Genomic DNA, 27103 nt, shown 5'->3' on the forward strand with positions numbered 1-27103 from the left:
TGACAGAAAGAAGAATGGAATTCCTAAGGCTTGTATCATACATACAAGAGTAGTGACTGGAAAATCCAGTGTCATTTTGTAATTATTCCCTAAAGACAGTTAATATTGGGTTATAAGGGAAATTAATCCTAAAAATAAAATTACGAATGAAAACCCTGGGCTAGTTTTAGAGGAAAAAATAAAGCAATACTCTTCTTATTCTAACTTTCTGTAACACCTGGGAACGTTGCTGGATTGAAGTTGAATGAAAGCATCAGAACTACTCAAGAGAATCACTGCATGTACACAAAGTAGAGAATAAAATTTTAATAGTATCAAAAACAGAACTTCTTTTGGCCAATTTAGTAGTTGCTGAATAAAATTGCAAAATGTTACTCAGAAACTGACTTAGCTTCTAAATCGAGCCAGAATCACACTCTGAATATTACTTGAGTATATACAAGTACATCCCATGATCACATGCAGAGACACAAAACAAGAGCATTGTAAATCCAAAATCACCATCTCTGTTAATGAAATAATGAATTAGAAACAAACACACTGGTTCAGTAATTCAGAACATCTATTCTGAAAGGGGAGGGAAATTGAATGTTGCTCTTTCCAAGAATTCAATTTGTTTCCTCAATATGAAGAAAAGGAAGCAGATATATTCTTTTTGGGCATGGGAACATACTTTTCTTTTTACTCAATGGTATCAAATGAAAACGCTTCATGGGATTCCATTCTTTTAAGGTAAAATGGTCTCTTCACATTCCAGTGGTTGAGGAGGAATCCTTCCAGTTCTTGGGCATTTGAGTGTCACACCACCTACAGCAACATCTGTTCAAGTACCCTTAATGATACAGTCATACAACATGGGTTTAATTTTCCTGAGAACTAAATTAGACCTACAAAATAAACAGGTTATGAAAATGACCTGAGTTCCTAGGAATCTCTAAATTCAAGAGATTGCTTCAGCTTTGCTAAGATCTCATCAAAAGCCTTTTATAGCAAGGGTTTCTTAGTGAGTCATGTACTTGGTCATGGGGACTTAAGAATTTTTTAAACACTAAAAAGTGCTCTTTATGTTGTGCAAATTCAATGGAAGGCCAAAACAGCCAACAGTACTGATGGTGTGGAGTAGAACCTAGAAGCAAGCCAGTCTCTACTGCATTATTAAGAAAGGAGCAGGGGGGATGGGTGCCTGGCCAACGCTCCTCCCATCTGACAATGATTACTGGGAAGCTAAGAAATTCCGGGCAGAGCTGGGGGTATGGCTCAGGTGGTAGAGTGCTTGTGGAACAAGCACAAGGCTCTGAGTTCAATCCCCAGTACTGCCAGAAAAGAAATGATTTCTTCTTTGTGAGCTAAAGCTAAGTAAAGACAGCACCTTGAGTGGAACCTAGTGGACACCACTCAGAAGTGAGGGCTGCTTGTGGCAGAGATGGCTGCGTAACCCTGCTCCACGGAACTCTGAGTGAGGGCCCGAGAGCACACATGGAGGGTAACGCACGGGTTTCTTGACTGCTGCTTCACTTTCCGTTGTCCGCAGTGAGTCACCAGTCACTAAACATCACACGGAGGTCTGGCTTCAATCCAAGCTTTGCCATGTGATCTAACACAGGCACGAAACGTCTCGGTGCCTCGATGCATTAATGTGTTACAGGACAGTAACACTCATTTACTTACCTCTAGGAGCTAGTATACAGATTACTGAAGGGACACCTTAAAGCACTTTGAGCTCCTCAGATGAAAGCACTGTGGGGACAATGACACCAAGGAAGCCCTTGCAGCACCCCGCCGCATCGCTTCTGCTGGGTTCCCATGCTTTCTTCATCACATCAAGACTACATGTGAGTGGCACTCCAGTGCTTCATCTTAACTGTTTGGCACACAAATATGAATGCGTTTGAAATAGTTGTCGTATTTCCTATTCCAAAGGTGCTTTCTAATTTTCTAGTAAAGTTGATGAAATGTACCCTCTGTGGAGTACTCTGTCAAGCTTAGAAAAAATTTAGCTTTCTCTGAGGTACATATGACATAATAAAAAGTTCATCTTTATTTTAAAATAAGTGAACTAATGTGTGAAGCCACAAGTTTTTAATGAAAAAAAAAATACTGACTCTGCCACAGTGTCATATATTCATCTGAAGAGTACAAAGATGGAGAAAAGGGGTCTTCATCCTCTAGAAAATAAATGTGGTTCTTAAGTTTGTTCAAAGGAAACATTAAAAAATGTAATGTTTCAAACGGTGAAATAAAGCATTTAGTCAATAATAAATTATAAATACAGTAGTTCAATTATTGTTTTAGCATTAGACTTTTAAAACATTTAAAATCTGTTATAATCTCTCAAAAGAATTGTGGAAACTTTCATGGAAATCTCAACAATGATACCACTTGCAATCTTTAGCTAGGATCCACTGGACTGTTGCCATTGTGGACCTACAGTGGTTTAGGTTTATGTATGAGACTTCAAAGCATCAGTACATCTTTATACTCTGCAGAAATTAGGTAGTGATGGTAACTACACACAGTTCATCCAAACCTTCCTCACACCGGGTGTTGTTTCTGTGGTTGATACTCACTGCACTTTCTGTGCAGTGACTGATACTCAAAATGATGGAAACTATAAGTAACTTGTTTTAGACTGAAATTTTGTTTTCTTTTTTAAAAAATAAAGTGCTTTTAAATTCAAACATTTCTTTCCCTAAACAAAACTGGAACATACTTAATCCTGGAATCTCCATATCTTGACATACACATTTTAACAGAAAAAAAAAATCAGTTTTGGGCCATTAATGTCCTTCAAGAGTTCAGATTGGATCTAAATTGGGTTTTGCATCATTATCGTGCTCATGTTTATACATGAAGGTTAACAGAAAGAGGGCCACATCCAAAGATGACCAATAGGCAGTATGCGATGTGACAGCTGACCAATAGCGGCTCTCCACAAGGCCTTCTCTGAGCTCAAAATCAATCCTGTGATCCAATTCCACTGCAAAGAAAAGAGATTGAATAAGGATTACATTAAGATACGATGGTACAGATGATGGAAACAAATTTCTAATCGCCCATGCCCTTTTAGAGAGCATTTTTATTCTAATCTCATGGGATACTCTTTAAAAAGAGGCTTAGTAGCTCAGGAGTCCACTTCTTTGTCTGCTAAGCCAACAGGGAATAATAAAGAAGGAAAATTAGTACAGTGGCATAGTTCTGGAGGGAAACCCTCCCGCCAAAAACCTTAAGCTTAAATACTAGCATTTCCACCTTTGTGCTTAATCTGTTAAGGAAACACCACCCTTACAAATTATGGTCCAAGTTTGCAAAAGTAATGGAATGGAACAGATCACTCAAGACTTCCTAGTTAGGAGGCCCCTATATGCCAGCAGGTTCTGTGGTGGACTGTTTTAAGGACACCATCTTTTTGCAGTCCAAGAATATCTTCTTCATTAGGCTGAAAGTCCTTAAAGGTAACCGCCACACATACTTGCCTGAATCAATTCAGAGGGGTCTGACATGAGCTTGGGTTGTTCAAGTGCTCGTTAGATAGTTCACGAGAGCCCACTTCATGGTAGAGAAATTTAACCCAGGGGAATAGTGAATTCAAGTTAGTCTTTTCTAAAACCCACATAAGGTACCTGTGTTAGGGACTTTGACAAACCAAGGCTCTAAGAGATTTTTACTGGATTCATTTAATAGATTATTAGAAATAACACTTGCAAAATATGGTGGCCATGCCTATAATCTCAACATTCAGAAAGTAGAAGCAGAAGGACTGTAAATTTGAAGCCAGCTTGGGTACATAGTAGGATATTGCTTTAATGAAAGACATTTTGATCTTTAAGAACTGTCAATGAGCCAGCTCTTCCCCCTCAAGTTCTGTCCTCAATTGTTTGAGGACAGCACAGTTATAGGTCAAGTCCTTTATTCCAACAGTATTTTGTAGGGTCTACCTTATAAACAAGACAAAAATGCCCATAACACTACTAGATACTTGAAGTCTCTTCTCTGTTTGAAATGCGAAAGAAGTGCAAAATCCAGCAAAAATCAAGAAGGCTGGAGTGAAAAGTTGGGTTTTGCTTTTATGCTGGGAATTTGGCAGACACACATAGAAAATCCTATCACTCTAGGAAATAATACATGGGATTAGTTAATACAAATTTTTAAGCAGGTATTTTGTGGTAATACCACTTTGCAATTTGAAAATGCTTTTAGTTATTTTCTATTCAATTATGCTTCTTTGACGAAGAAGATTCAAGGATTTATCCATGGATTTTTAGGGGAGGTTTACATTAAAGTAATATAATGCCTATCTGGCTCTAATACTTATAGACTACAAAGGCTGTTTACAAACATCTTCTGACTACATTTATTTTTTCCCATAGTTAAAACAAGTTAAAAAACAAGTCAGAAATAGCTGGAATCCATTGGACCTGTGAGGTAAGAACTTCTAATCTTTGATATTTTTTCTTCTATGAAGCTATGCACTGGATTTTAGGCACATTCAATAATTACAACAGACTGGCAGATGAGAAAAGGAGAATAAACGAATTCTCACGCACAAGGAAGAGAAACCAAGAAGTTGCTTATAGGAAGAAAAGAGGAAACAGAAAAGAGAGTAACCTATGTTAAGGTTGGTAAAGATTTTGAAGAACTTTCTTTCCTAGTCTAAAACTATTCAGCTGAAACTTAATAGCCAGATTTTTCCTGTTATAACAAGTGTTAGTTGACGCACCACTTTGATCTTGTGTTCCAGAAATTTACTCATATTTAACATGCTACTGCCTTTAACACTGCCTTTCAGAGTGGACACTCAAGACATTAAATTACTTTCCTATTACATGCCATTATCATTTTTACCACCCACTGGGACTTTAATTATATTAACAAGACTGGCTCTCCCTATCCTTTTCCATCTGTCTTTGGTGGAACACATTGGAAAGAAATGAGATAACCAGCTTTTTCCTCATGAACCTGTTCTAGTCTTTCATCTCCCTTAAAAGGTTTACTTCCTGCAGTCTGGCTGTCAGTGCTGTTACCGCACATTTATGCTGGTAATTGGAAGGACAGGTGGAAAACTAGGTGGCCTGGTACATCCTCTTCTTCCTCTCTTCTGTGTGCATCAAGAATCCTTAAGAGAATTATGGTCTAAGGAGCAGCACCATTCTCTGTGTGATGTGAAATACACTCTTGGCCAAGGTTCAGATGTAATTAAAGCCTTTCCATTATTACGATACCAAAAGTGAACATGGGCTGGCAATTTTCCCACTTTAAGGACAGATGATGATAAATATTTTTTTTTCTTTTGCCTTCTTTCAAATGCAGAAATGCTAAAAGCTCTTCATCTACAAAGACAATGTGGTTCTTAAAAGTTTAAGAAAATTAAAGCTAAGAAAAGCTGTGGTTTAGACACAGACATCTGCTCTTTGCTTATACTAACATATATTATTTTCTTTCTCAGGAGTCATATATATGGCATATTTCCTTCCCTATTCCCCAAATCATTGTGTTGGTAATCTCTATACATGAAGGTGAGCCATCTAGTTAGTAATGCACTTTCGCTAGAGAATTCTGGGTATAGGGCTGGGAAGGTGGCTCAGTGGTAGAGAATTCTGGGTATGAGGTCTGTCAACATGGATATGAAACTGAAAATAACATACATGAATATAAAATAAGTGTCTTGATGAGTATAATATATACTAACTAAACATGTTTCTTTTTGTTTTTTTTTTTGCCGGTCATGGACCTGAACTCTGGGCCTGGGCACTGTCCCTCAGCTCTTCAGCTCAAGGTGAGCACTCTGCTGCTTGAGCCACAGCGCCACTTCTGGCTTTTTCTGTTTATGTGGTGCTGAGGAATTGAACCCAGGGCCTCATGCATATAAGGCAAGCACTCTACCACTGAGCCACCTTCCCAGCCCCCTGAACATGTTTCTTATATTTAATAGAAGCCTTTCAACCTTCCTGGACAAAAAATTTCAAAAATGTAGTGACTCTTATAAAACACCTTATTTGTAATTCTGGTCATAATTGTAGGACATTGGCTTTAGAAATGTATGTACTCGCAGAGGATAATGTATGCTTCTAGATGATTTGTGATTCATTCAGAAGAAAGATGATTCAGTATAACTTAGTTCTGTCTTGCTTCAGAGCAGCTACACTTCTGATATGGCTTGGTATTGGAAAAGGAATATTCACAACTTGTGAATTATCATTGTTCCAAAAATATTTAACAACATTCTCTAACTATTCTTCACTTAAAATAGTAACAAAAAATTCCAAAATACATTTTATAATCAGGTGTCATTTCTGTCAATTTTATCCTTGAAGATACCCATGTTTCAAATAGCTGATGACTGATGAGCGCTGTATCATAAAAAACTTCAGAAAATGGCCACTTTTGTTAAGACCCTCTACAATCTGGTCTAACATTTCCAATAACATTCAGAACTCTTCCCTTCCACTTCTCTGAGGTTCTTTTCAAGTAAACTTAAGAGTTTTTCTTATCACACAGGCATTAACCCCTGTGGTCCTTCTCCCTGCAATATCTTTTCATCTTTAGAAGTCTACATCTCAATTATTTTATGGTGTGAAAGCAATTTGTCAGGTGAAAGCAATTTCTCATTCCTCAGAACTGACAAGTCTTTTCACCTGGAACTCTGTTATATGGCTCATACTACCATACAATGATATAATTATCTTCCTTCTCTACTAGAACATATGCTCCCTACGAAACATTTAGTTTCTTAGTAACTTTATGGGCAGTACTGAAATCTATGTCTTCTCGGTATCTTTTCTAGTGACAACCATGGTATATCTTGACACATGAAAAACATTTAATAGAGTAACTGGATAAGTCAAACAAGGAAAGAGCAAATGAGAGCCATATCAATTTTGCCAACTGAACCTTCTGGGTGTAGATATGCTCTGTGGTCTAACTGCTAGGGTGTGAGGATGACTTGGAAATGTAAGGCTGGTTTACTGCAGGAGAAATATATGAGAAGATTAAGTTCCCTTCTCACTGAAAATGAGTTCAGGGTTAGCCTGGGCTAACCTTACATAACCTTACATAAAAGAACGAAAACCCCAAACTAATACCATGTCAAAACAACAACAAATATTATCAAATAAACTTTATAAATTTAATGTAGTTAAAATATCCACAGAAAACCCTGAAAAACTTTTTCTCACTAAAGATAAATTCTACTATTAAAAATAGGAGAGAGAAGCTGTGAAAAAAAGTTATTTATGGCAGGGGGCCGGTGGCTCACACCTGTAATCCTAGCTACTGAGGAGGCTGAGATCTGAGGATCACGGTTCAAAGCCAGCCCAGGCAAGGAAAGTCTGTGAGACTCTTATCTCCAATAAACCACTCGAAAACCAGGATTGGCGCTATGGCTCAAGCTGTAGAGCACTCGCCTTGAGCTGAAGAGCTGAGGGACAGTGCCCAAGCCCAGAGTTCAAGTCCCACGACCAACAACAACAAAAAAAACCAAAAAAAATTATTTATAAAAACAAATTTAAACTGTTAAGATTAATCCTTAAGAAATTGGGGATTTAGATGAGTAGAATCCAAGACCTTGCATGCCATTCTCAACACTAATTAAAAAAGAATTAGTCCTTTGGTCATACATTTAAAGTAGGCTAAAACTAGAAACATGGAAAATACCTTTCATATCTAATAATACTATTTCTTAAAGTAGATTTATCCCCATAAAGTACATTAAATATTTGTATTGGAACCAGTTATCAGCTATAAAAAACCTGTAACCCTAAGTGTTAATATTTGAAATGACTTGAAATGAGGTTTTTTTTTTATATTGTTAAGTATATTACATTTAAAGAATAATGAACCTCTTTTTGAAGCCTTTAGGAAAATAAACTGGCCTAATGCCTTTCTTGACTCTCTAAGGTTCACTCTTAGTAGAAAAATACTTGAGGATCATATATTTTAGCACATTAAATGGCTATTTTATATAAAAACTGATCCAATTTTTTTTAAATGAGCAGAACTCTTAGATTTTTTTTATAGTGTACTGAGTGCTATTCCTAACATATACCATACCGAGGCTATTATCTTTATTCTGCATTACATTTTCCGGAAAAAGAAGTTGTGGGAGATAATAGAACGATTCTTGAAGTCTGAAATCTGTGAAAACAAACAAACAAACAAGATGCTGTAAAGATGAGGCTGATGGTTAAAAATGGCCTTCAATGCTGCAGTGGCCAAATTTTAGAATAATATATTTCTAATTAAGCTGTACAGTCCTGCTGGAGGCATGGTTAGAATCCTTGCCTAGTAACCACTAAACTCTGGGTTCAAGCTCCAGTATTGCCAAAAATGTATACTTTTTTTTTTTTGTGACAAGCTCTTTCATGGAAAATGTAAGCATAATTAAACTTAGAAGTATATATGTTATAATCTGTTAATACCTAGATATTTCCTAAATTTGCTAATTTAGTCTTAACCCAGAAGAAAATGATGCTGAAAGAAACATGTCCCTCCCCCACCCTTAATATGTTATAGACAAGGGCATAGGAAATGAAACCTTAAACTCTCTGAAACTTTTCAAGAGAAATGAAGACTAGTTACATAAGGCATACCAACTTGATGAAAATAAAGAAGAGTTCAACTGAAAGAGTGAAAGGCTGACTGATCATGAAGGCATAGCCCATGTCCTCCTTAGCCTCAGATAGTGAGAGAATCAAGACAGTGGCTCCAGAGTAGGGGATATCCAGAACCGAGGGAATCAAAGCTGAGTTGAGGAAAGAAAGGAAGGAAGGAAGCCAGTCACCTAGTCACAATGACCAAATTTCCTAAGATGATTTAAGGCAGAACAGTGTTATGATTTTTAAGATATAGTCAAGATAGAAGTTATGATATAAAGAATTCATCCAAGAGTTACAAAGAAGAATATATTATTGAAGCAGTAAAATAATTAGTATAGCAAATCTTGAGGATTTCGTTTAAATTGCAAAAATTTACTAAAGCAGGAATACAATTTTAATAGCTATAGCTCAGTCTGGCCACATACACACACACACATATAAAACAAAGACATGATCAGCTCAGATTTAGTTGAGACCATAGTTGACAAATTTGTCATTAGGACTAGCGAATAATTTACATGCACGAATGAGAGAGGATATGGCAAGGGGTATAGTTCAATGGCCCAGTACTTGCCTAGTATATACGTTTTGTGAAGATTAGATCTTCCACTACTACTGTTCTAGGAAAAACAGCTTTTGATATTATCATTTTGGAATTAATATAATAGCAAGCAAAACAAGTTTTCTTCCGTCAGACCAAGAGATTCTATATGTGTTTTCATTATTCTTTTTCTGGAGCTCAACTCCTTATTGTGCTCTTTTTGCTCTCTCAATTCTATTGCTTATCAGTATCACTGCTGTATATTAACAGTATTACAAGAAACTATCATTTTTAAACTGCTACCCTATAAAATTCTTTCAAGTTACTTTTCCTCAGAAGTTAAGGCTTTGACATCTACATGTCTCTGCAGAATTTTACATATTCACAATCCTACTTTTAATATGAAATAAAATGAGAACTTAAGTCAGTAATAGTATGGAACTCATAGAAAAACAGATTTATACAAATATCAAAACCTAAAAAGATGCTTGGTTTGGTGGCTTATGTCTGTAATACTAGCTACTCAGAAGGCTGAGAACTCAGGATGATATGGTTTGAAGTCAGCCTAGGCAGGGAAGTCCGTGAGACTTTTATCTCCAATTATCCACCAAAACTTGAGCTGTGGCTCAATTGATAACTTTGAGCAACAAAGCTTAGGGGCAACATCTAGACTCTTGAGTTCAAGCCCTAAGACTAACACATATATACATACTGAAGTCTAAAAAGAATTTTCCACATAGTGTTTAGATACTAAGATCAAACTGTTACTGGCAATCTAGGAATGCCAAACCCTTCCTTATGAAAGAACTAGCCAGCCTCTAGAGCTGTAACACCTAAACTTACTTCCTTTATAGTACACTTTTTTTTTTTTTTTTGGTGGGTCTTAGGCTTGAACTCCGGGCTTGGGCGCTGTCCCTGGGCTCTTCAGCTCAAGGCAAGTGCTCTATTGCTTGAGCTACAGTGCCACTCCCGGTTTTCTAGTGGTTTATTTGAGATTAAGAGTCTCACAGACTTTCCTGCCGGGGCTGGCTTTGAACTGCGATCCTCAGATCTCAGCCTCCTGAGTAGCTAGGATTACAGGTGTGAGCCACCGGCACCCGGCTATAATATACTTTATGGATAGTTGGATTTCAAAATTTAGAGTAGCACACACAGTATGGAGACAATGCCATAAAAAACTAAAATCTATTTGAACATTTTTAGTGATAGTTTCCCTCTTGCTATAGTTACAGAGAGGGAATAGCTAGTTTTGCAATGTTTCTTCTCATCTGTCAATAGAAAAGCTAAGATTTTACACATTAGTTTTATTTTATTAGACATTTTAAAATAACGCCTACACTTAGAAGTAAACACATACTAAAGGTACTAGTGTTTCACAGCTATCCAAGATTTTAAATTTTGTAAGTTCATTGGGGAAAAATTAAAGTTCTATTCTAATGCTAAGTTTAGCTTAATTATCCAATCACTTCCTCATCTCTTGAACACCTACTTCACACGAGATAGCTGGGATAAGATGAAAAACCAAGCAGTAGACCTAGAATTGCTAAGCTTTGAAAGTCTTATAGGCTGGGTGAAGGGAGCTGTGGGATTAGTATAGGACTGTTTAAAAAGTCTCAGGACTACAATTAGCATAGATATGAATTATATGAGAAAACCAGGGGGCACTTACCCCAAATAGATTTTACTTACTCTTGGTATTTTAAACCTTTTATATCATAACACCTTGATTTAATTATTCATTCACAAATGCAAAATGGAAACAGCATTTACCTGCAAAGTTTTTTTTTTTTTTTTTTGTGGGTCCTGGGGCTTGAACTCAGGGTTTGGGGCTGTCCCTGTACTCTATTTTTTTTTTTCCCCCTCAAAGTGCTCTATCACTTTGAGCCATAGCACCACTTCTGGTTTCCTGGTGGTTAATTGGAGTCTCATGAACTTCCCTGCCTCAGCTGGCTTTGAACAGTGATCCTCAGATTTCAGCCTCCTGAATAGCTAGGATTATAGTTATGACCCACCAGCACCCAGCTCTGGGAAGGATTCTTAAAAAGTAGTAGTTTTTTCCCCCTCTTCATCTTTAAAAGCTAACATTACAGGGGACCAGTGGTTCATACTGGTAATTTGAGCTACTCAGGAGGCTGAGATTTGAGGATTGTGATTCCAAGCCAGCCAAGGTAGCAGAGTCTATAAAACTCATCTCCAATTAACCAGCAAAAAGCTGGCAGTGGCTCAAGTGGTAGAACACCAGTCTTGAGTGAAAAAGCCAATGACAGCACCCAGGCTCCAAGTTCAAGTTCCAGTATGGAGGTGGTGGTAGGGCATAATAACATATACTTCAGATCTGAGACTTGACTGCAAGTATTGATATCTTACATTATCTTGCCTTTAAGTTTTTTTTTTTTTTTTTTTAAAAAGAACATATGAACTAACATGCAGAATCAAGAAAGCCAGAACTGCTATGTGGAAGGGTCTGGGTTGCCACAGTGGTAGTAGGAGGTGAAGAAATTGGCTTCTTCTCGTCTTCCATTGACTCTTTTGATGGGTCAGATGGCTGTGATGTGGATGAACGTCCAAATCTTGAGAACAACATTCCTCCAAGTCCCTTTCCGATGCTAGCAGCCCCTGCATTTCACAAAACAGGGTAGTCATTCTGCTGAATCACACCACACTCCAAGCTGAAGAGCACACCCATAATTACAGCCAACTGGCAGAGGAGCTAGGCCCTAGTCATGTTTTTCCAGGGTGGAGACATAAGAAAATTATAATTTATACTGTAGGTTTCTAAATAAAAAGTACTGAAAAGAGGGAAAGTTGTATAAACTAAGAATACAACTTATAAGAATATACAATCAAGGAGTGACAGGAGGCACTGTATTCGTAACATGGTTTGTTGAATGGCAATCCCTTTGTACACCTACTTAAATAAAAATATTAAAAAAATACAAAGGAATAGATGTTATTCTACTTAAGTGATCATTGTTATTGAGTTGAAATATTTAGCAAGATTAAGACCTCTGATAAAAGAACCATGTTACTTACATGGGTAAATAGCCATTATTGATACATATAATTACTATTAAAGTTGAGTGGACAGGTTGAAAAAAAAAAAAATCGAAACCACCTCCGAATGTGGAGTGAAATAGTGCCATCTTGAGGCATTTTATGTAAAGGCAACTTGTAACCAAAAGGCAAGGACAAATTCAAAGGGCACATTTTTCCAGTGACATGCCAAACTTTGTGCTCGTGCTCTAAAGACCACTCACAAAGAAATGAACTATATTTTCTGTCCTAGGAAGCACAATGTCTGAGAGACTTTTAGAACAGATCAAAGAACTGTGTGTGTGGGTACCTTTAGAATACAGGCCTGGCTCTCTCTCATAGGTGAGGAGGTAAAGCATTATTTAAACAACAGAACTTGCCTAAGATCTCCCAGTAAGGGGAAGGGCTAAGATTAAAATAAGGGACTTGATGCTCAGAACAATGCCTTGCCTGTTCTTCCTGATTTTTCACATCTGAAACTGGAAGACCTCATCAGATAACCTTTAAAAGTTCTTGGCCCTTGACTATGAACAAGCAGAGAATAATTAATCCTCGGAGACTAACTGTTGGAAGTTTGGTAATGGAGTATCTCCAACTCTGCCACATGGAGTATGTACACATAGTCAGGGAAGGAACAGTGAAGAGAAATTACCTAATATGCTTGCTTTGCCTATGTTAGTTATGGATTCTCCATAGTGTCGGCGTGGTAAAACTGGTGAGGTCACAGGGCTTGGTATGGTTGAGATGCCTTCATTCTCTGAAACTGAGGTAGATTCTTTTGCTGGGTTGAGAAAGCTTGGCTTCATGTGCTCATAAGGTAGGGGATTTGAAGTATTGTACCAGTGGATCTGGACAGGTGAAATGTTGCTGTAGTGTTTCAATATTAATGGTTCTAATCTATAAGCCTTGATTTAAAAAGAATTCAAAGAAACACAACATTAATGCACAATGCTTGGATTTTGGTAAACTGCTCATTGTCTATTCTACTGTATGCTAAGCAGAACTCAGAGAGGGAATTTAAAAATGTTTAAAAATGTTTAAAAATTTAAACATTCCAAACACGTACTACTAGTTGTTCACTGCTAATAATTTGTAGTTGGTCTAATTCCATATCCTTGATAATGAGATCATTATTGTTTTTCAGAGGAAGATAATTTTTATGATGTTCTTCTATCATCTAACAATTAGATTTATGTCAACCTCATAAAGCTGACATAGTAAATGGTGGTCTGGAACACAGCAATTTTTAATATATTAATTTCTTATTAAATCCAGTTTACAGATAGATCAATATGGGGACAGCATTAATCAGCTGTGAACAAAAGCCCTCTTGGCTACTGTGAACAGGGATGACACAGAAGGAAAGGCAATGTTTTGATTCTGTTCTCTATCACTGATCAACTGTTTGGTGCTTGTTAGCATTCTGGCTCTTGTGGGATTTCAGGAAAAACAGATGATTTTGGTAAAAAATGCCTTGCACAGTTCTGACAAACTATTTAAAAAGCATTAGAAAAAACTGCAGGGGCTGAGGGTATATCTCAGTGGTTGGGTGCTACTGTGTGCAGAGCCGTAGGTTCAACCCTCAGCACCAAACAAACCCAAGAAGGCACAGAATTCACCTCTGAACTCAAGTTCACTCTCAAGTTAGGAGAAAGGATTTATAAAATGCCAAGACTGTGTAGTTGCATTTTTATATAACAGCCTATCAGAATTCTATTTGAAATTTATTTCCAGTTCTTTGATTCCAGTTGAATTATCTCCTTTCCTTTCTATTCCCTCCTTCCATCTTTCTTTTCTTGTGATATGGTGCTAAGGCCACACTTGAGCCAACCCCCTAGTCTTCTTTGCTTTATCTTTCAGGCAGGTTTTCATGCTTTTCCCTTGGTCCAGCCTTGGGCTGCAAACCTACATCTTCCTCCCATGTAACTGGTATCATTTATTGAGAGGCAGGTCTTGTTAACTTTTTTGCTCAGGTTGTCAACCTTTCCATCTCTGCTGCCTGTGTAGCTGGAATCACACAAGCCTGCAAAACCAGAACCAGCCAGTTTTCTTCCTCAATTTGGAAGTTGTGAGTCTTTAAAATTTGAGTAGTTATTCAATGTTATACTAGCTAAAGATGTTTGTAAAAACAGGGGCTGAGTATATACCTCAGTGGTTGAATGCTAGCTAAAGATCTTTCAAAAGACTTTAATTATAATAAAAGCTACTTTTCAGAAAATTTACACTTTGCTCCCATATTTATCTACCTACTGACCTATGTACCTATCTACCTATCTTTGTCATACTAGGGAACTGAACTCAGGGTTCAGGGTACGCATGTATTTTAATCACTGAGATAGAACCTTTTCTCCAAGCATTTTTCTTGTCTTAAGAAAAAAAAAAAAAACTTACTTGCCAGGGACTGGTGGCTCATGCCTATAATGCTAGCTACTAAGGAGGCTGAGATCTGAGGATCATGGTTCAAAGCCAGCCTGGGTAGGAAAGTCTGTGAGACTCTTACCTCCAAATAACCACCAGAAAACCAGAAATGGCGCTGTGGCTCAAGTGGTAGAGCACTAGCCTTGAGCTGAAGAGCTCAGAGACATCGCACAGGCCCAGACCAAAAAAGAAAAAAGAATCTAACAAACAGTAAAAAAAAGAAACTTTTAAATAGTATAAAATTTCTGAAAAGTAGCTTTTATTTATGTAAAGTCTTTTGAAAGATCTTTAGCTAGCATTCAACCACTGAGGTATGCCCTCAGCCCCTGTTTTTACAAACATCTTTAGCTAGTATAACATTGAATAACTACTCAAATTTTAAAGACTCACAACTTCCAAATTGAGGAAGAAAACTGGCTGGTTCTGGTTTTGCAGGCTTGTGTGATTCCAGCTACACAGGCAGCAGAGATGGAAAGGTTGACAACCTGAGCAAAAAAGTTAACAAGACCTGCTGCTCAATAAATGATACCAGCTACATGGGAGGAAGATGTAGGTTTTTGCAGTCCAAGGCTGGACCAAGGGAAAAGCATGAGAACCTGCCTGAAAGATAAAGCAAAGAAGACTAGGGGGTTGGCTCAAGTGTGGCCTTAGCACCATATCACAAGAAAAGAAAGATGGAAGGAGGGAATAGAAAGGAAAGGAGATGATTCAACTGGAATCAAAGAGCTGGAAATAAATTTCAAATAGAATTTGCCTGTTTATAGCTGGATGCAAGATTCCTGAAGTGCTTACATTTAAAAACATTATTTACAACACAAATATAAAAATTCAGTATTCAACACTCATACTGGGTTAAAAGTTTTACCTTTTCATGATTAATATGTGGTATCTGAATATATTCATTTTAAAAAGGATTCTTCAAACATTTTAATACGGTGGTATGTTTTAGAAAACAAAGTATTTCAAGCAGAATTTTAAGACTTAAGGTTCCTACCATTACTGGTATTAAAGCTGGCAAAAGTTTGGGAATTGAGGAGACTCCTGATTTTTTTTTGATTAATCCTGGGATAATAATTCTATATTATGTTTAATGTTACATATGCAACATAAACATTATCTCTAAGGTATTTTATTTAATGAATCCTAGTAAACCAAGATACAAGTGTTTTAAGAACACTAACTTCTGCAAATAAGTCAGACTCATTAATTCAATGGGCCCTGGCATAGATTTTCAGGAACAAAAGAACATTAAGGAAAAAAACCCCTATATTGCAACTTACCACTGGATCTGTAGGATGAAAAATGTTTAGTAACCGATTACAAATCTCTCTAGGCAAAATATGGTCTTGATTTCCAGAGTTTCCTGGTCGAATGCCACGCAATGCCAAAAAGACTGCTAGTGGGGATCCCATACAGAAGAAATTCTCAACCTGAAGTGAAAAGACATCACATGTTATTTTTCATTAGGATCATGGAATAATATGTTTTAAAAGATGAAAATACAATTATCTCTAAGTATATTAGACTATGCCTATATGATATCTGCATTGTTTGAGTATATGCCAACTAATCATTCTAAAATAATCTATTTCCACGAAAAGTTTTCTTTCTTTTTTTTTGTGCTGGCTGTAGAGCTTGAATTCAGAGCCTGGGTACTGTCCTTCAGCTTTTGTGCTCAAGGTTAACACTCTACCACTAGAGTCACAGCTCTACTTCCAGCCTTTTGGAGGTTAATTGGAATAAGAGCCTCATAGGCTTTTCCTGCCTGGGATGGCTTCAAACTGCAATACTCAGATCTCAACCTCTTGAGTAGTTAGGATTGCAGGAATAAACAACTGGCACCCAGCAGAATTTCATTACTTTCAAGCCATGAGAAGTTGAAGAATAAGGAGGGAAGGATGATAAGAAGAAAACACATTTCATAGTGTGTTTCTATCCATCAATCAAAGATTTACTGAGCTACCACTTTTAGAAAAAAAGTTTTATTTATTGGTGCATTGTTTCCTGGAGATACCAGACCAATGCACGGAGTAGACAGAGTAAGTTCCTGAGCTTTGTGTGAATATGCTAAGTGTTGTAATGGGTAGGGACTAGACTAGTAAGGTAGAGCCTCATAAATTTACAATTGGGGGTGGTGGGGAGAAGGCGAAGAAGAGTGCACACCAGAGGGAAGGAGTGCTATAAAGGAATGGTAAAAGGAACACTTCCACCTGACGGCTTTTCAGAGAAGGCAGCATTTGCAGTTGTCAGCATGAAATATAAAGAATTTCCACAGCTGAGACTAGAATACTAGAATGATAGACTAGATGGACAGACTCACATGAAAGCAGGAAAGCATATGGCTTATTACTTTTACTGTTTTTTGGTGCTAGTCTTGGGGCTTGAACTCAGGGCCTGGGTCTAGTACAGTACCATGAGCTTTTGTGTTCAAGGCTAGTGCTCTATCACTTGAACCACAGGTCTACTTCTGACTTTTTGGTTGTTAATTGGAGATGAGAGTCTCATGGACTTATCTGCTCGGGCTCGCTTTAAATCTCGATCATCAGATCTCAGCCTACTGAATAGCTAGGAACACCTGTGCATGGCCACATGCACACTTTTCTTTTTTCTTTTTCTTTCTTTTTCCGGTCATGGGCCTTGAACTCTAGGCCTAGGCACTGTTCCTCAGCTCTTCAGCTCAAGGCTAGCGCTCTATCATTTGAGCCACAGCTCCACTTCCAGTTTGCTGGTCATTTATTGGAGATAAGCGTCTCACAGACTTTCCTGCCCCGGCTGGCTTGAACCACGATCCTCAGATATCAGCCTCCTGAGAAGCTAGGATTACAGGCATGAACTATCAGCGCCTGGCTCACATGTACACTTTTTATCTAACAAAATTCTTTATGAATTCACTGGTCAGACACTAAATTCTTATCTTCACAGAAGAAGCAAATTTTCTTTGTGGTAAAACTGTAGTTTGAGGAACACACTCAATGAGGTAATGACTGAGCTTCAGTAATGTTTACAGCTATCAGGATTTTAAAGGTAAAAAGGAAACTTAGATGTTTAGTCTAACCCTTTGTTTAGAGATAAATGAACAAGTGAATTCAGAAATGTTAAATGATTTGACTACAGTTAGAGCAATGCATATGGAGCAAACAGAAGTTTCCCACCAGTTTTTTTGGGGGGCGGGGGGGAATTGAAGACAGGAAATTGAACTTAATACCTGCTGCTTTCGTCCATTGGCTAGTGCTCATATCAATTGAGCCATGCCTCCAACCCCAAGTTTCCACTTTCTACACTAAAGCTTGTTAGTATCTCCCTCTTTCTTCCCTCCCTCCTCATTTCCTTTCTGTGAACCCCTCTTGGTGGCAGTGAGGCTGGAAATCAGGGTCTGGGCACTGTCCCTTAGCTTTTTCACTCAAGGCTGGAGCTTTACTCTTTAACAGTTCCACTTCCAGTTTTTTGTGATTTAGTGAAAATAAGTCTCACAGACTCTGTTCTGAATGGCCTCAAACTTGGATCCTCAGACATTAGCCTCCTAGTGCCCACCTAAACCAAACTTTTTGCCTAGGCTGGTCTAGCACTGATCTTATTCTGACCTCAGCATCCCAAGTAGCCAGAATTACATATGGGTGTGTGCTACAATGTCCAGCTTCTTCTCTTTTGAGAATCAATGATCAATTGTTATAGAGCTAACACCTGTACTCTGAAAGTCAATTCATTCTTGGCAACTGGCATGGAATAACTTGTTTCCTTTAGAACTCTGGAGTTCTAAATATGATTTGACAGTTCATTAGATTTCTGTGTTTTCTCTAATAATTTAAACTCATGTTATACAACATGTGATTATGTATGCATCAGAAGGACACTCAAGTACAGTGCATAAGTTCTAGTTATATAGTATTCAATTCTGACATAGCAATACACTTACTGGGACATACCTAACACTTCAGTAAAAAAATCAGAACACAAAATAGGAGATTTTACTTCTTCTATCAGATCACTTCTATACAGTCTACTTTGATCACATAATGATGGTAGCAGAGATCTAACTCAAATTCTATGTCAGGAAAACCTCAAAGACCAACTTCTTTAAAAGTCTGTTACAACATTATCATATAGCTTTTAAATATATGTTATTAGTTAAAAGAAAAACAATTCTGTAAGCTCTAGAGACAGAATCAAAGCAATTCTGTTAATTTTTCTCCTGGGGCTAGGAAAGTGCAAGTGGTAGAGGGCTTGCCAATTTGGTCCCCAGAACTGCCACAAGTTTTTTGTTGTTGTTGTTCATTTTTTAACCCTGATCAAACTGGTGGCACACATCTACCTTGGAGGCGGATGCAGGAGGATCCTTAGTTTGAGGTCAGCATAGGCTACCTACCAAAGGCTTATCTCAAAGATTAACTTTGTGTGTGTGTATGCTCGACCTGGGACTTCTCAAGGGTTGGGCATTGTCCCTGAGCTTTTATGGACAAGGCTAGAGTTCTACCATTTTAGCCATAGCTCCACTACTGGTTTTTCTGGTGATTAACTGGAGATGAAAGTCTTACAGAATTTCCTACCCATGCTGGCTTTGAACTGAAATCTTCAGAACTGTCTCCAGAGTAACTAAGATTATAAAGTATGAGCCACTGGCACCCAGCTCATTTTCCCTCTTTACCTGTACATTAAATTTCACTGACAGCAGTAGATTCCTAGAACAAGTAATTCAGTACCATAGAGCCATACATAGGTTTCATTTGGAAACTTATGACATCTTTATGTAGTCAGTTTATACAGCTACAGGAACATCCTTACCAAGAGTGGGCATTGTTGACCACTCTGCACTTTAGATTTTCCTAAACTATTGGTTTCAAAAGGCTATTTTGGTACACTACCCATATTTCAATCCTATTTCTTATTTCTATTTACTCCTGCTCTCCCTCAGACTCCTTATTGAGTCCTGAAAATTCCAGCCAAACTGACCCAAGTTGGGTCAGTATTTTTGATTGAACTGTGAGCTTTCCATCCTAGAATCATTGCTGATCTATTTCTTTTTTTATGCCACTGACGAAAACAGTATTTTCTCAACTTTTCTTCCTCCATACTCCAGATTACTACTATGAAGTACAATCCTCCATATCTGGTTTTATACTGTTTTTACACAGACAGTATTTCTCCTTTCTTTTGCTTGGCCAAATTTAATCTACTTAGAACAAGGGTCCATGCCATTTCTTTTTTTTTTTTTTGAGTCCAGTTGTGGGGCCTGAACTCTGGGCCTGGGCGCTGTCCCTCAGCTCTTCAGCTCAAGGCTAGCGCTCTACCACTTGAGCCACAGCACCATGTCCGGCTTTTTCTTTTTGCTTATGTGGCGCTGAGGAATCGAACCCAGGGCCTCATGCATGCAAGGCAAGCGCTCTACCACTGAGCCACCTTCCCAGCCCCATGCCATTTCTTAAACTTTCCTTGCTCACACACATATCATTATGTGTGGCTACTGGCACTTTATAATACACTATTCCATGTCCCCAGGGACAAAGTGCCATTTTGTCCATTCTTTTCTTTGCAGAACTAAGAAAACAGTGTCCAATACACAGTAAGTATTCCATATCCATTCATAAATAAACTTCAATTTGTACCATAAATCACATTTAAATACTCAAGGAATATGGAGATAATGAAAATTGCATCACTTTTTCCTTACCTTAAATTTTAAGGCAGGTGCTTGTGTTATGGATGAGGCCTTCAATCCATGCAGACGTTCTTCTATTTCCCTCAGCCTAGGAAGTGGTATGAGATTACACACAGGTATATACTGATCACAGTACATTAGATGCTTATTAGTTTACAAAGCATACTAACCCCTACTCTGACCCCTCTTTAAAATTTTTTTAAATAAATGCACATGCTGCACCATATAGTGTACCAAATAAAACACTCCTGTCACCTGTCTTTTCTTCTTCCAGTGCTAAGGATGAAACTCAGAGCCTGAGCATGCTAAACAAATGATCTACCTACATTCTTAGCCTGGCATTTTCTTCTTTTAGTAAAAAAGCTTTTTAGTGGAATATTAGGTAAGCATCTATATACTTTTAAAAATGACTTGCGGGGTGCTGCTATTTCATGCCTACTTGGGAGGCTGAGATCTGGGAATCACAGTTTGAAGCCAGGCTGGGCAGGAAACTCCTTGAGACTCTTATCTTCCATTTTACACACACACACACACACACACACACACACACACACACACACACACACACACACACACACACACACACACACACACACACACACGAGAAGTAGAGCTGTGACTCAATTGGCAGAGCACTAGCCTTTAGCACAAAAGCTCAGGGTCAGTCAGTACCTAGGCCCTGATTTCAAGCTCCAGGATAGGCACAGGCACACAGGTACGTACAGATGTATACATACACACGTACACACACACACACACACACGACACAAAATGATTTATTCTTGGTGACTTTTTAAAGCATCTTTTCCTTTCCTATAATAATTAACCTTAAAGATCTTTTAATGTCACTGCCTACTGTAATTTTTACAGCAATGATTACTTGTCCAACATACCACAGATCAGTTTAACCTTCTCTGGTGATGAATACTTGTGTTGTTTCATCTTTTACCTCATTATAATATTCTGTATCTTACATTTAATAAACATGAACTAATTTAAAAAATTAGCATCTTTAATACTGCTCTGAGGTTTGGTAAACATGACATTTTCTTTCAAAACTAATAATTTTGTTATATTTTTGTTATATGTCTAGCTTACAGAATCTAATAAATGAGATTCTTAGACAACTTCTCTAATACTAGAAGAAAATCAAAGACTGTTAGTCAACTAACTCAGTTGTTTTCATACAATGCTAAACTACTTAAAGGAGGGAAATACATTGTTTTATCAGAATTGATGAAATGATCTACTACTGAGAGGAAAAGAATTGTGCCACAGAAAATCAATCAAGATAGGAATATGGCCAAGAATTACAAGATAGTTCTAGAAAGGCAACAATAATCAAATGTTTATAATTACATAACATACAATTACATTTACATACAACATACAATAAAACACATTGGTCAAGAAATAAAAAGAGGTTTTAAAATTATTTTCAAATAATAATATAAAGGTAGAGGTCTTCTTTTAAAGATCAATACACTATAAGTGATTGTAAAGTGGTAAACATTTTCAGTAAAAGTTCTGCACAGACTCAGCTTGGAATTAAGTTTTAGATTTCACTCCTAACTAGTTGTGAGGAAAGACAGAAGAAAAATGCAGAGGAAAACAAAATGATTTTATGCTATAGAAAAATGCATGTAATTGGCATGAAAATTAATCTTTAGTTTGATCAGGCACATTATCCAGTAATCTTTGTATCCTTAACAATGAAAGTTTCTCCTAAAGGGTCTAGTAATAATACAAAGACATTTTAAATTATATCCCCAAACCAGGATACATTACCGTCGCTTTGTTATATAGAGTTCATCAAGAAGATGTCGTTCTTCATAACTCATCCACCGTTCATCAGGCAACTCTTCTTCCTTCTGAAGCAACTGTTCATAGAGTCGGACTGGATTCCAGCCAGTCATTATGTCGTAAGTGATTACACATCCCAAGGAATGGGACACTATTGAGACTTTACCCCCTTTTTCTTCAAAGTCTGGGTTCCGAGAACAGAAAAGGGAATATAATCGATTCAGCTCTTGCTGAAGGCCTTTAACTAGCTGTTTGAAACAAAAAGAAATACATATATATATGTATTAGTTATCACTGAGTGCTGTAAACCTTATTTCTAAACTCAAGAAAACTAAACATTACTGACCAAATATAGGTTATCAGAATGAGTCTGCTTTACAATCTTGCAGAACTGAAGGGATACATAATATTACAATCTTTATAATTACTACAGAACACACAAGCATATAGATCTGTGTATGTACACAGATCTTTGTGTAGGCCTGAAGTCAACTACATTGGGAGATTAGGAAAAATGTGTTCCCTGTAGATTCTAGTAACTGCATCTTATCCCTACAGGCAATTTCTATATACTTTTTTTCTGGTACTGGTGTTTGAATTCACACTTCACACTTACTCAGCTTGTTTGCACAATTAGTGCTTTACTATTTGAGTCATGCCTCCAGCTTGATTTGCTAGTTATTTTAGAAATGGAGTCTTGTGGGCTTTTCTTCCCAGGCTAGCCTCGAACTGATCATCTGGATCTCAGCTTCGTAAGTGGCTAGGATTACAGGCATGAACAACTGGTGGCTTGCTTCAATCCTCAATTTATACTTTGTGATATTTAGTCATACATTTTGGAAATGAGTTTATAGCACATATATGAACATATTACATATATAGTTAAGAGTAATATAATAAAAGGATACTGTATGATTTGAATAAAAAGCTAATGTTAATCTTGATATTTCAAATTTCCATTAAGTTGGTGATAGATATGAGTAAAAATTTGATTTTTAGGGGTGAGAAGCAAGGCTTTTTAAAGTTTGGGGTTATTCATTTTGGAAAGAGTAATTTTTCTTAACAAAACTGTTTTCTTTGAAATTAATTATTATTATTGCAATACTCTACACAATCAACAGAATAAAGTTCTTCTGCTACTCAAACTCATATTGACTCCTGACCTCAGTTTTAAGTCTTTTCATTTCTAGACTATTATTTATTCCTACTTGGTTATACATTTTGAGTTTGAGACTCAATTTCTTTTTTTTTCCTTTTTACAGCTTCTTTTTTTTTATTGTGAAAATACTGTACAGAGGGGTGAAACTCAATTTCTTATTGAAGTCTGTAGGATGCTAGCTGCTACTCTGACAAAGTACAGTAATTTGTTGTTTTTGAATTTGACCCTCAATTTCTTATAGAAGTCTATAGAATGCTAGCTGTTACTCTTGACAAAGAACAGTAATTTGCTGGAAAAATTAGGAGTCCATGGAACATTCCTCAATACAATAAAGGCTGTATATGACAAACCTATAGCCAGCATTATACTTAATAGTGAAAAACTAAAGCTATTTCCTCTAATCTCAGGAACGAGACAAGGATATCCACTCTCTCCACTTCTCTTCAATTTAGTATTAGAATGCCTAGCTATAGCAATAAGACAAGATAAAAACATAAAGGGGATCCAAATAAGGAAAAATAAAGTAAAACTCTCCCTCTTTGCAGATGACATGATCTTGTATTTGAATCCCACAGACTCCACTCCCAAATTACTTGAGCTGATTTGAAACTTTTGCAAAGTAGCAGTGTATAAAATTAACCCTCAAAAATCAGTGGCTGTCCTGTATGCCAACAATGAGAAGAGCACTGCTGAGATTAGGAAAGCAAGTCCTTTTGTAATAGCCTCACAAAAAATAAAATACCTAGGAATTAACAATTAAAGAAGTGAAGGACCTCTACGATGAAACTTTAAAAACCTGAAAAAAGAAATCAAAGCAGAACTTAGAAAGTGGAAAAAATCTCCCATGCTCCTGGATTGGAAGGATCAACATTGTGAAAATGGCAATATCTACAAATAGATATCTACAAATTCAATGTGATACCTATCAATATTCCAATCTCATTCTTCAAGGAAACAGAAGAGGCAATCCAAAAATTCATATGGAACAATAAAAGACCCCGAATAGCAAAAACAATCCTTAGGAGACAGAATGAGTTTGCTTTACAATCTTGAAGAACTGAAGGGATACATAATATTACAATCTTTGTAATTACTATAGAACACACAGTGCTGGAGGGATATCAACACCAAATTTCAAAGCCATAGTAATCAAAACAGCTTGGTACTGGCACAAGAACAGACCTCAGGACCAATGGAACAGAATTGAAAACCCAGAAATGAACCCACAGACCTACAGCCACTTAATTTTTGATAAGGAAGCTAAAAAAATAGAATGGAAGAAAGACAGCCTCTTCAGTAAGTAGTGCTGGAAAAATTGGTTAATTGCCTGTAGAAAACTAAAGCTAGATCCTTATATATCACCCTGCACCAGAATCAACTCCAAAAATGGATCAAAGTCCTCAGAGTCAAAGCAGACACCCTGAAAATATTACAGGAAGGAATAGGAGACACTCTAGAGGTCTCCTTGGCACAGGCTGAAATTTTCTTAATAGAGACCCAGAAACACAACAAATCAAAGAAAGGTTGGACAAATGGGATTGCATGAAGTTGCAGAGCTTCTGCATGGCAAAGGACATAGCTAGCAAGCTCCAACAGAAAGCCCACAGATTGGGAAAGATCTTCACTAGACATACAACGGATAAGGGTCTCATATCTAAAATAAACCTGCAACTCAAAAAATTAAATCCCCCAATAAACAACAAATCCTCAAAAAAAACAACTACCCGATAAATAAGTGGGCTAAAGACTTAAAGAGAAACTTCTCTGAAGAGGATGTAAAAATGTCTAATAGATACATGAAGAAATGCTCAACCTCTCTAGCCATAAAAGAAATGCAAATCAAAACAACAGTGAGATTCCACCTCATCCCACTTAGAATGGCTATAATCAAGAAATCTAATAATAACAGATGCTGGAGGGGATGTGGACAGAAGGGAACCTTACTTCATTGTTGGTGGGAGTGTAAACTTGTTCGACCACTTTGGAAAGCAGTATGGAGGTTCCTCAAAAGACTCCCTAGAGCTCCCCTAAGACCCAGAAATTCCACTTTTGGGAATTTACCCAAATGATCACAAACTAGACCATACTAAAGCTACCAGCACAACTATGTTTACTGCAGCATTATTTACCATAGCTTAGAAGATATGGAACCAACCCAGATGCTCCTGAGTAGATGAATGGATCAAGAAATTGTGGTGTGTGTGTACATACACACACACTGGAATTCTATGCCTCCATCAGAAAGAATGACATTGCCCCATTTGTTAGGAAATGGAAAGACGTGGAAAAAATTGTATTAAGTGAGGTAAGCCAGGCCCAAAGAAACACAGGTGCCATGGTTTCCCTTATTTGCAATAACTAGTATATATCTGGGATAAGCAGAAAAGGTCAGATATGTAAATATGACCAGATAAGATGATGTTAAGCGAAATGAACCCCAAGATAGGGACACAAGTGGTTTTTTCTTTCTTGCTATTGATTCTAATGTATTTATAAGGGACCATGTGATTTTTTTTGTTACTTCCTCCCCTACAGTATAACCCGTTTTTACTGTATTTGATGTTGGTATAATTTGGGGAGGGGAAGGGAAAAAACAAAACATTTAAATAGGGAGACAGGTTACCCATTGTGACAATGAGATGTACAAGACACTGCTGAACAACGAACTTTACAATTTAGGCAGTGGGACGGGGGAGAGTGTAATTGTGGCAGTGGGAGGGAAGGGATGGTAGGGGAAAAACAAAGGAGGAGGCAATAATGCTTGATAAGAAATGTACTCATTACCTTGCTCATGCACAGTATTTTCACAATAAAAAACTTATAAACAAAAAAGAACAGTAATTTGTTGTTTTACTTGTGTTCCACTACTGGTTTTTTGGTGGTTAGCTGGAGATAAAGTGTTCTCATGGACTTTCCTGCCTGGGCTGGCTTTAAACCACAATCCTCAGATCTCAACCTCCTTAGTAGCTAGGATTACAGGCATGAGCTACCAGTGCTTGGCTTGTTTTTACTTTTAATACTGTTATTCTCCCTCAAGAGACAACTAGCTTCCAACTTTTACTGAGCATACTCAATGATACAAACTGACAGTCACTTAAGCATTTTATGATTGGCTGGATCAGCAATGTCATAGATCTCATAAAAGGCATGACATTCTGTTGACACCTAAGAGTTCCATAATGCAATACTGAGGGCTCATTAAAGCTACTGAAACCAAGTGTCCTGTCTGATGAAATATATTCAGCCAATGTAGTATAAGATGATAATGTGGAAGGATAAGATGCTTTCCCTCTAAAGAGAAATGTATAAGTTTCTTTAGTTGGTATTTTATGTTCTTTTTTTTTTTTTGTCGTCGTCAGTCATGGGGCTTGAACTCTGGGCCTAGGTGCTGTCCCTCAGCTCTTCAGCTCAAGGCTAGCGCTCTACCACTTGAGCTACAGCGCCACTTCCAAGTATTTCTATGTCTTTAAGGACTTCCATGCTTTCATGTAGCGGTTCTCCAATTTTCAACATGTTTCAGCTTCACCTACTTGGAGTCTTGTTCAATACAAGTTCCTAGGCTCTCTGAAAAGGGAATTTTGTAACTAACAGATTTTTACTTTTGTACACTTGCAGTGCTTTTCTTCTGCCTTCCACTATTGACAGGTAATTTTACAGTGAAGTAGCCCAATGTTAAAGATAGTGCCTGGCACAGAGCTGGTGCTCAGTGAGTATGTATTAACAAAATTAAAGGTCAGGGAAGTCAAAATAAGCAGCTAGACTGACAACACTGTGATCAGACTGACTAAAATGTGACCACAGAAGAGAGGAGTATAAGCAGCATGGTTATGTGGTGCTCTACCAGCTGATTCAAATCCTGCCTCTAACACTTGGCTAAATGAGACACTTCTGGCATATTACCTAAT

The 27103-nt window shown here is 37.4% G+C and overlaps 1 protein-coding gene across 4 annotated transcripts in view; it reads right to left on the reverse strand.

Moving 5' to 3' along the window:
• Nucleotides 1-291: 291 nt before the first annotated feature.
• The window catches only part of Ddhd1 (DDHD domain containing 1), a 69340-nt gene continuing 42528 nt past the window's right edge, over nucleotides 292-27103 (reverse strand). For 2 of the 4 annotated variants that reach the window (XM_042677811.1, XM_042677810.1), the window contains 7 exons: nucleotides 22025-22287; nucleotides 20249-20324; nucleotides 15864-16013; nucleotides 12818-13070; nucleotides 11557-11748; nucleotides 8047-8130; nucleotides 292-2977 (listed from right to left, as the gene is read on the reverse strand). In XM_042677811.1, the coding sequence (XP_042533745.1) occupies nucleotides 2796-2977; nucleotides 8047-8130; nucleotides 11557-11748; nucleotides 12818-13070; nucleotides 15864-16013; nucleotides 20249-20324; nucleotides 22025-22287 (1200 nt within the window). In that variant the 3' untranslated portion in view covers nucleotides 292-2795. The remainder of the gene's footprint in view (nucleotides 2978-8046; nucleotides 8131-11556; nucleotides 11749-12817; nucleotides 13071-15863; nucleotides 16014-20248; nucleotides 20325-22024; nucleotides 22288-27103) is intronic. The other 2 variants (XM_042677814.1, XM_042677812.1) reach the window with 1 other exon arrangement.

Source organism: Dipodomys spectabilis, unplaced genomic scaffold (assembly GCF_019054845.1).
Source record: "Dipodomys spectabilis isolate Male_0828 unplaced genomic scaffold, ASM1905484v1 ptg000042l, whole genome shotgun sequence".
In the NCBI taxonomy this organism is placed as follows: Eukaryota; Metazoa; Chordata; class Mammalia; order Rodentia; family Heteromyidae; genus Dipodomys; species Dipodomys spectabilis.